This window comes from Paralichthys olivaceus, chromosome 23 (genome assembly GCF_024713975.1).
Source record: "Paralichthys olivaceus isolate ysfri-2021 chromosome 23, ASM2471397v2, whole genome shotgun sequence".
Classification (NCBI taxonomy): Eukaryota; Metazoa; Chordata; class Actinopteri; order Pleuronectiformes; family Paralichthyidae; genus Paralichthys; species Paralichthys olivaceus.
Window position 1 is genome coordinate 8,301,290 of NC_091115.1, and position 10,194 is coordinate 8,311,483.

The following is a 10,194-nucleotide window of genomic DNA, read 5'->3' on the forward strand; positions in this document are numbered from 1 at the left end:
GGCTCAAAAGAGTGAGGAAGCTTTCCTTATAGGGACTTTACATTGACCTGCATTTATTAGAGTACAGCCTAATCTTAACCTAACCTTAACCATGACCACAATTCACATGTTACCTCTGATATTAACCAGGAGCTCAGAAATGACATGTTGCCTTATTAGGACAGAGCCTTGGTCCCGATGAGGTCTACTGTTCTTGTATACTTATACCCTAACTGGAACAATCACGACTAAATGCCTAACCCCAAGACTTTTACAAAACATGGTGGAAGGATGAAACATGATCCAAGAAAGAATTTTCTTATCTTCTTCAATGTTGTGAGATAAGCGCTTTTTACATTTTTAACAAATTTCCCACGTATAATAAAATGGATTTTGATTTAATAAAAATAAGGCGTATTTAAGGGACTGTCCAAGAGTGTTTGCTATTTGATGCAGCTTAATTAAATGTAAAGGGAGTTTTGGGACTTGGCGGAGGTTTGCACTCTGCAGCATTCTGAGTTTGACATGGAAACAGTTGTTCACCAGCACCTCTGGAGCTATTATACATGACAGGTTATACCTTGTTTGTTTAATCTGTGCATCAACTGTTGAGCAGAAACGAGTTGACGCATGTTTATCTCGGTGTGCAAAGAGCCAGAGCCGATGGTGACGAAAGCTCAAGTTCACGTCCTCTGTGTTTCCGCTGGGAATTCTGACTCCTTAGCAAAGTGGTGGTACAATTTTAATGAGGAGACTGGTTGGCATAATGCATAACACTTAATTCTAACCCTAAAAGCAAATCTTAAACCACAAACAGCTGTTATGTTGACCTATATATACATGTTCACCCTGGGCAGGTCACCAGTGCAGCTCAGTGCAAGAGAGAAACATTCACACTCACTTTCACACCAAGGGAAAATTTAAAGTCTCCAGTTAAACTAGCCCCAATCTGCAAGTGTTTGGATGGTGGGAGGAGAAAACCCATTCAGACACTGAAACATGCAAACTTCATACAGAAAAGGATTCAAACCAGAAACCTTCTTGCTGTAGGGAAACAGAACCAACCATTTTTCCACCGTGCCACCCTTTGGATAAAGTATTCTTTTCTCAGGCAGTCTGTTTGTAGGTTCTCAAGGACAGGACCTCACTATTTCTAAAATCCTGGCTGCAGCCCAGTATTCAGGACATCTCTGTGTGGAAATGCAAAATATTGGTGGGCTTTTATTTTGAAAAGCATCTTTGTTCCATACTTTTTGGGGGGATTTCACTGCAATCACCCCCCCAACAAATCGTATTTTAAAGTAATTGTCTCACATGTTACATCATGAAGTCTGGGTGGAGGCAGAGCACATGCATCTGTGTGTGAACATCAACAACAACAGGGAATGTGCAGATGCTTGTGAGTTCACATAAAAACAATTATTACAATAATCAACCTCAGCTACTAACTTCCACTCTGAAGCAGTGTGTCATGTGTGAGCTCACATTTCGAAAATAAAAACCCCACAAGGAAGCGTGTGAGGTTATATTCACCGACCTGAGACTTAAAATACCACCTGTACCACAGATCGTCTGAGGATGGACGGTGCAATAACAAACCCATTCCAGAGATAACGCCCCCCCTGGGACAGGTTAATATTTGCCAGGTATCTCAGATAGCGAGGGGGGGAATCGTTTCCTGCAATTCCACTCAAAGAATGACCAGCATACCAGGCTGAGTGACTCACTGTTGCCATATAAACTCCAGTTGTGATCGTAAAACATTGTGAAACCTTTTTGCTTCTGTCGGGGGAACAGAGGGAAAACACGGACAGGTGGCTGCTGCGGGAAGAAAACAGGCGGCCCCGGAAATATTCTCGTTTGTGAGATCAAGCCAGAGGTTAAAGATTGTGTGTTTTCTGATGTTTCTACACATCATCACCGATGGAAGCATCGAATAGGATACAGCTGAGAAGATGCAGTTTGTAGGGATCTAACAGAAGTGGAACCTGAGGGAGAAGATTAAATGACAGGAATTAAACGCCGTCAGAGAAACACTTGTTAGTTTTTACGAGGTGCTTCAGTTACAGAAACAGATATGAACATGTCAGGCCCTGCTACATTTGAGTGAAGCGCCATCTTGTGAAATTATGTGGAACAGCAGGAGAAAGGAGAGGGGTTATGGCACAAGTGGAATGAACATAAAACATTGTATATATTTATATTTTCCTTTTATGATGGGTGTGACCAGTTATGGCCACAGGACTTTTTCATAAAGTATTTTGACATGTGAATTTCAACAATGTAAAATGAGCAACTTCAAAATGGCCGATCAAAATTTAAAGCTGGGTTTCAAATTAAAATGTGTCTGTATTACTCACACATGATGTTTAAATGCAACAACTATTCATTGGTGATTGACTTTCAGACGTATTCATTTGCTCATAAAGCTCAAATCCTGCAGCTTATCTTTGCTTCTGTACTTTCACAAGTCACAATGTCTACTGTGGAATTAGGATGTTTAACATAAAATTAAAACCAGGATTAAATGTTTTACTGTAATAAGGGAATAGTTGTGTAGTTACGAATGAGTGCTTGTTGAGATTAATGGATCTTATTGCTTTACTCTGGTCTTTTCTTTAGTTTTAATTTTATTGTTTTGCCTGTCCATCGTTATGCATTTATTATGATCAGACTTTTATTTCAGTTTTTCATAAACCCCTGTGTTTTTGTTACACATTAAGAAAACAGGAGTTCAGTAAAACAAACAGCAGAATGCGGTCTACTGTGCATGACTCACTGCTGAGGAAGTATCGATGCTTCCCTCAGCTGGAGAAGAACGATCCAACTTCCTGCTTAAATCAAGCGCTGCAGGTTTTTTCCAGTGTCTCTGGGACATTTCACAACTTCCTTCCACCTGTGGTGAGTTTTTATGATCATGGTTTTACTGAACTTCTCCTAAAATAGATTATATGGGCTGTAATTTTAAATGGCTGTGCATTAAAAAGCTGTCAAAGCAAACTAGATCCTCAGAGACACAGTTTAGCTGCATGAATGAAATCTTAGCTGCACATTTTCACTTTTATGGGAACACACACTGCACACAACACAAACCAGACCAGTCTCTTATGTACTTACTCAACTCAGTTTATTTACAGAGTATTTGAAGAGCCATGTATGCAAATGTACTGAAATTACCGACAGAACTCTTCTTCTTTACACATGGGGAGCTGATTAAAGAGTTTGATCTCTCAATACTTTTGATCTAGATGCTTCATAAATCCAGTGAGTGACTTGGTTTCTCGTTTTTTCAGATTGCTGTCAAGTTCCTCAGTGAAAACAATAAGTTAACTCAGTTGTGTTTTTTTTTTTTTTTCCTCTTTTAAGCCATGCTCCTTCTTACAGACGTGAGTAAATGCAGAGGTTAGAAACAGTTATTTAATACTCGGGGGGTCAGGACAGGACACAAACAAATCTAAGCAACACCAAAGCCTGCGATATATTTCCGAGAGAGAGCGAGAGAAGTGAAACGAAAATATGTTTTACTACAACGTAACGTTACGGTCCTCCCTCAGATGAGCCATACAGAAGCAAGATGATCGTGAAGGGTCTAAAGTTACTGGACGACGGGTCACACTGATCCCTCTAACGCACTAACACAGTAACCTTTAAAAGGAAAGCTTCAGCGGTTTTCAGAAAGCTATTGAGATTGAAAATAACGCAGAATTTGACGCAGGATTTCCAGCTTTGAGGGAATGTGGATTTTTAGTGAATAGGAAATCTGTAACATTAATTATGAATATTTTCTCGGTGATATCATTCGTTCTACCACAAAAATCCCTCTGGAATCAATTGAATTCACTTGCATAATGGTCACAGATCAATATAGAAAGAGCAGAAGCAGGTTGAGACCCAGTTCGGAAAGTCACGGTGAAAAGAAACGACAACACCTTTGAAAAAAGCCTCAACTATCCCTTTAAAGAAAAGCACTTCAACTCTCGCCCCTGAAGAAAACTAGTCCTGAAGTCACTCTGGTTCTGGTACATGCCTTCTGTTTATTTAACTCTGGAAATAAAATAGAGAACAGGCAACATAGATAGCATGGACAGACATAAAAAAACAAAGAAAATAAAAACAGCTCTGATTCCTACACAAAAAAAGAAAAGAAAATTAATTCTCAACACATCTGTATACTCTGCTACCTTTCTGGATGGGTCGGGAACGGCTTTTGTTTTTTTGTGTGGAAGTGATTCCCTCACCCTCCCCTAACTGTCTGACCGGGGCTGTAAAGACTCGATTGTTTAACCTACAGACGTGAGAAAACCGATCATTGGAAGACGAAAAAAAAATTAAGAGGAAGGAATTATTACAATTATGTGATATTTTATTCAGGTGGCTGGAAGCGACCAAAAGAACGAAATCTCCCATTTGAAACAGGTGGATTTTTGATGAGTTTAAGCACAATCCTCATCTAATTGGGCTTGTGCATCGAATCTCACAATAATCTGTCTTTTTTTTCACTTCACGAACAATGTTTAGATGTGAAAACTGAAAAACCACATCTGTCTGGGCCATGAATTCACACTAGCCATCGAATAAATGCTGTCAAACATCAGCGGACAAAATTATTTTCCCCTTAGTTGATTAAGAGTCTAATTACGAATCTTACGTTTCAGATGAAGTTACAGTTCGAATAGGACTGAAAAAACATTTGAGGATGTATTTTTTTATGTAGAACCTTTAAATTGACTTGTTTTATGTCCAGTTCCACAAAGAACACCTTTTCTGTATGTGTATATTAAGTTTCACGTGTGTTGAGTGCCCCCATGAGACGACGTCCACCTATTTAATAAGCAAGTGTTGTTAATTGTCCGTATGTGCAGACATAAAGGTGTAGAAATTCAACTAACCTTTTTGTTGTTGACGGAATTCATTGTATTCCCTAAAAAAATAAAATAAAGGGCAACTTCATCATTCCTTATTTTTAAAAGTGGCGGCGTGTGTGCGGCTGTACTCTTGTGTGTTTGTCGTCATCTCTCACAAAAAGACGGACAGATGTGTTGACAAATCAAGTGTGTTAAAAGAAGGGCAGCTTTAATGTATATTTTGCAAACGTACCAGTATGTGTCTACTTCGGGACAACATGTTGCATGGTAATTTTAAGACTGTAGTGGGGAGGGTGCCATCCTCTGCCCATGCATTTAAATAGCAACACAGAAAAACAAAAAAAAGACTTACACACATTTAACGCGTCTTAGAGGGGAGAATAAGTCACCCAGAGGTCTGCAGCAGTGAATCAATCATTTCTTTCAAATAGATTAGGACTTATAATCTTATTTTTTTTTCTCTTTTTTGTGTCCGTTATATTCAAATGTTGACATAATAGGAGTACATTTTGTGGATCACATTCAGTCGCCTCGTCTCTCTTCTTCTATACTTCACTGGGGCCCGCGTAGAGCCTGGTCCATGTTCGGGCTGCGGGGAGGAGACACAGAGAGATAAAATGCTTGGGGTGGGTGTGAGGGGGGGTGACGCAGGACTGAGGATAAGTGAGTGTTGCAGAGTGATCACAGACGTGCACTATCAAACAGCATCCCGGCTGAAATGACCCTGGACTATTAGCCTATCACAGATATACCGGTATGTTGTCAAATGCACGCTGATATAAAACCGTATCTTTACAGAACATAATGCAGAAACAGTGTCATCACAGTTTGTCCAACAGCGCTGTTGTTTACGATCCTCTCTGCAGCAGGTGTAGCAGAGCACATGCCACAGCTGAGCAGACAGCGGTGGTGTGGAATTAAGATGCTTCGACACGATAAGCAAACTACCGCAGTTTAAAAGGGAATTAGTAAAAAAAATACAGTAAAAGAGAAATAAACTGAGTCACTAAAAAGGACAAAGAGCAACAACCTCAGGTCTCATGAACAATAAACCGAGAAGAAATCACACCACGTTTGTTACCGCTGCAGAGAGAGTTGTTTTAATCTGTCTATTAGCTGGATTCCTCAAAAACTACTGAACCAATTTCCATGAAGCTTCGTGACAGGGTGGTGCATGACCCTGTGAACAACCACAATACATTTTGGAAACAGTCCTGATGGATCCAGGAAGGTTTTTTCACTTTCATAGGGCATTAGCCTTTGTAGAGGTAGTCGCTCTGAGTGCCTTTCTAGTGTAAAATATAAATGTCTATCAACAGTTGTCTACATAAATAATGTCTACTATTTAACAGTTAAAACTATCTCACTATCCTTTTACAATCCACACAGCACAACTCTCAAGTCTCTGTTTCTTTTCCTTGACTGACCGACCGACAAGACGATCACGGGACAAACACTGAATCCTTCCAGCCCATTTTCTCCCCCGTTTGATAAAATACCAAAGGTTATACTTGGGAAATAAAGACTGCAATAAAGAATTGTGCGGCTCCAGTATATGAGACATTATTTCCTGACTAATTATGACAGTCAGACAGAGAAATGCATCCAGTTCTCAAGCTCGTGTGTGCAGTCAGATTCAATCACCAGCCCCGGCACTGAGTGTTGTTTTTGACTCAAACCAGAAAAACTGTGAAGGTAAAACCTACATTTTGAATAATTTCCTGAAATGCGCCAAGTGGATTAAAATTCATAGATTAGAAAGGTTTCCTCAAACTAGAAAACAGTGAATAAAAAAGTGTGAGAAAGACGAGTGACGGAAACAACGATGTGAAAGTGCTCCTCACCTGTCTCAATGGCATGGCTTTCGTTTTTCTTCCACTGCTCTGCGACGTCATTTGCCAGGGGATCATCTGGATTGGGAGCACTTAATAACGCCTGGATAGATAGCAACACTGTCCGGATCTGCAGGGCTGGAGACCACTTATCTGGAGGAAGGGGGGAAAAAAATGCAAGAGAGACATAAATTACGGTTTATGGGTCTTTGAAAAACGAGGGATACTTCAGGGTGACACAGCACTGGTAATAGAGGGTAAGGATGCTTATGCAACCACAGTATGACAGTCACACACAGGCAGAGCCAACCAGGACTGCAACTGCTCTGAGCTCCACTTTTTCCTAAAGCTAAATAATAATGGAAAAAAAAAATCTGGCTCCTTCAAATGTTATGAATCAAAATTGAGACAGTAACAAACCTAAAGTGCAGATTAGTCTGTAGCAATGTTCAATCTCTTAAAGCGAGTCTGGCACCAACTCTGCTGTTGTTTGTTGCTGCTCTCACCAAATAAATATCACCTGGAGTTCTTTCAACCTCAGATCTTGATTTAATGGTTGTAATCACATCTGCTTCCAGACGTTTTGTCTCAGCGGAGTGCTTTCTGTTTCTCATTCATCCCACTGCATGACAAGGTAATTGCGGATCTGTTTTGATCAAATTCCATAAGCTGGCTGCCACAGTTTAAATCTGTGATTCTAAAACCTTAAACTGCTGCTGTGTACTAGTGTGCTAATTTAGTGTTTCCTATTAACAAGCTTTGACGAGTCTGGATACCCAGTCTGGATGGGTTGGTAGTTGTTAGCTAACACATTAGCAATAACAGCCTGTGTATGCTGTACAGGCATAAAAGCCTAAACAGTGATTATTTATTCCGTTACTGGTCACAAATTGCTTAATGTGGATTTAACTGTTTAAAAAAGAAAAAATCAGCATCCAACCATAGTCCTGCTGTGAATGTGGTTGCCTACTAATGCAACTAGAACTCATCATGTGTATTTGCAAATATTCTCACTCATTTGTCGCGTTTGCATACCTTTCAAAATGTCTAAACATATTCTTCCCAGTTTGTCAACGTTGGGGTGGTAGATTTTGGTCATGAATCGCACTTTGGGAGCTGCCATGGGATACTCTTCTGGAAGAAATAGTTCAAGTTTAAATGTGCCTCCTTCAAACGGAGAGTCTTGAGGCCCCGCGATGACCACATGGAAGTAACGAGCGTTCCCTTCATCGGGCGTAGCCGTGATCCCTGGAACAGGCTCCGCCATCAACCGCTGTGTCTCCTGAGTGAGGTCAGAGCGAGAAACACACAATGTTGTTGTTGATGTATCTTCAATTTTAGAAAGAACTACGGGAGTTGTCAGCAGACAACAGACCAAGGATGTAATAGATGGAAACATGTCATTTCAACATGCTTGGTCGCTCACAAACAAACATACAGACAAAACCACGTTGCACAAATTATTGTTTGACACAGAAACTAGAAAAGCAGCTGAGGACTTGGGGGGGGGGGGGGGGGTTCTCACACACTGTACTGGGTCTTACTTTCACTCAAATAAGATAAGATAAACTTTATCCATTCCAACATCGGGGAGATTCACTTGTTACAGCAGCAGTTAGTCAAAATAAGGAAGACAAGAGAATAAAATAGGTAATAAAACGAAATATAGAAATGAAATCAAATAAAAATGCAGAGAACATGTATATGTATATTATTTGTAGAGAAATGCACTTGAGTAAAATGTAGTGACACAGAATGATTGCTTAAGGATATTGTATTTGTATATTAGTAGAAGGAATAGGTCTATACATATATATGTATATGGGCAAAATAAGATAGAAAATAACTTCCCACTACATTGAACTGATAACAATAAATATATAGATTAACCTGCCAACTATACTTAAAACAAACAGTTAGACAGGGAACAAGTTTAAGAATTATTGATTAAAAGTGACAAAAATAATTATTAAATCATCAAATCAAATGTTCACTAATTGTTTTATCGACTGATCAATGCATAGTTTTAGCTGTAAATCCATTTTAAGGCAATGTTTGGGTTGAAAGAGGATTACAGTTTGGTATTTCTGAGGTTTGCTGCGAATCAATAAAGTGTAGTGAGGCACCAGAGGACATTAGAAGAGAAAAGAAAGGAAGTGGAACATTTTTTTTTTATATTTTGCAATTTCATAAAGCAGGTGCAGCGACACATCTGCAGTCAACAGGAAGGGAACTGGTTCGATCTCGTAAATACGGTTCCTGTCTGTCTTGTGGCAGGAAAACAAAACTACAGGTTTCCCAAGGTGGCAGCTGAGCCGTGTTTTCCCCGTGTCAGCGTTACTTCTCAGGCTGGGTTTTTTTAAGGCTGATCCTGAGGAGACATTGCTGCTGGATGAGGCGGAAAAAAAACAAGCGGATCGCGCCCACCGCCGGGGCCTGGTCCTGCGAGGGGGAGTCTCGGTGAGGTTGAGGGAGGGGGACCGCAGCTAAACCGGCCCAACAACTCACCCCCAGCCCCGTTACACCCATTAAGAGCTACCGGGAGCGTGCTAGCTTTGTTTTGGGGGGCGTTGAGGTGATCGGAACCAGCGAAGGGCAGCGCTCCACATCAGCGCCAGACATGTGTATCAATCAGCTCAGCTACAGCTGCTAGCCTAGCTTACTTAGCGAATCCATTCATATCGCACATCGGACGTCATTTGTAGATTCACGCCGCAGACGGGCAGCCCGGTGTGGGTGTAGCTTCAGTACAAACACGACAACCAAGCTACTGGATCCAGTGAAACCCCCCAGCGAGCAGAAGGGAGTGAACGGAAGTGGCAAACAAAACACTTGCGGACTACCGATGCTAGCTCGATACCTAGCTCGATAAGAGCTAATTGTGCTAGCCGCGCTAACGTCAGGCTGGAGAGCAGAAACACAACGTCCATGATCGAGATTCAATTCTCTTTATAAAACAAACACACGGGTCGCGAGCCTGTAGACACACAGTCCGGGGAAACTGTACCTTTATAATCCTACGAGGCAAACCGGCCATCTTGTGTTAGCTATTGTATTTTTAGCCGTGGACTCTCCTTCTCTTCAGGTCGGACTGACTGAGCTGCCGGGGCGGGGACAGATCACTCGGTCTTCCGGTGGCTGCTCACAGAGAGAGGATGCTGTGTCTGTGTTTAAAATACGAACATGTACAATAATATACATGTACTTCTTGTAATCAAGTATAAATACTACTTGTAATGAACTATAAATCTAATTGATGAATGTAAATTGTGTGATTAGCTCCACAGACTCGAACAGTATAAACACAATTTAAAACGTCCTTGTAAATATTTAATTCAAATTTAATCATGACACCAACCAAAACATGATTTAATGAAATTCATTTTGTACATTTATTTATTTATTTCTCTTCAATGTGTGCATTTTATTCTCCTTTCCTTTATTTAGATAAATATATATGTTGTATTGTGTTTATGTGATGTCTTTGATTTTGTATTATATCATTTGCTGTGTTTGGT

General features: G+C 40.4%; 1 protein-coding gene across 1 annotated transcript; it reads right to left on the reverse strand.

Annotated features, from left to right (window-relative positions):
* Positions 1 to 5,031: 5,031 nt before the first annotated feature.
* On the reverse strand, positions 5,032 to 9,841 carry ube2nb (ubiquitin-conjugating enzyme E2Nb). Its single transcript, XM_020092315.2, has 4 exons — positions 9,684 to 9,841; positions 7,712 to 7,958; positions 6,689 to 6,829; positions 5,032 to 5,433 (listed from the first exon to the last, which is right to left on the reverse strand). The coding sequence occupies exons 1-4, from the start codon at positions 9,711 to 9,713 to the stop codon at positions 5,390 to 5,392; spliced, it is 462 nt and encodes a 153-aa protein (XP_019947874.1). The 5' UTR covers positions 9,714 to 9,841; the 3' UTR covers positions 5,032 to 5,389.
* Positions 9,842 to 10,194: the final 353 nt, after the last annotated feature.

Coding starts and splice junctions, on each gene's coding strand:
- ube2nb (XM_020092315.2), bottom strand. CDS start 9,713: ATGGCCGGTTTGCCTCGTAGGATTATAAAG. Junction 7,959..9,683: donor TGCCTCGTAGGATTATAAAG/GTACAGTTTCCC, acceptor GACCTCACTCAG/GAGACACAGCGGTTGATGGC. Junction 5,434..6,688: donor AAGCCATGCCATTGAGACAG/GTGAGGAGCACT, acceptor TCCTCCCCGCAG/CCCGAACATGGACCAGGCTC.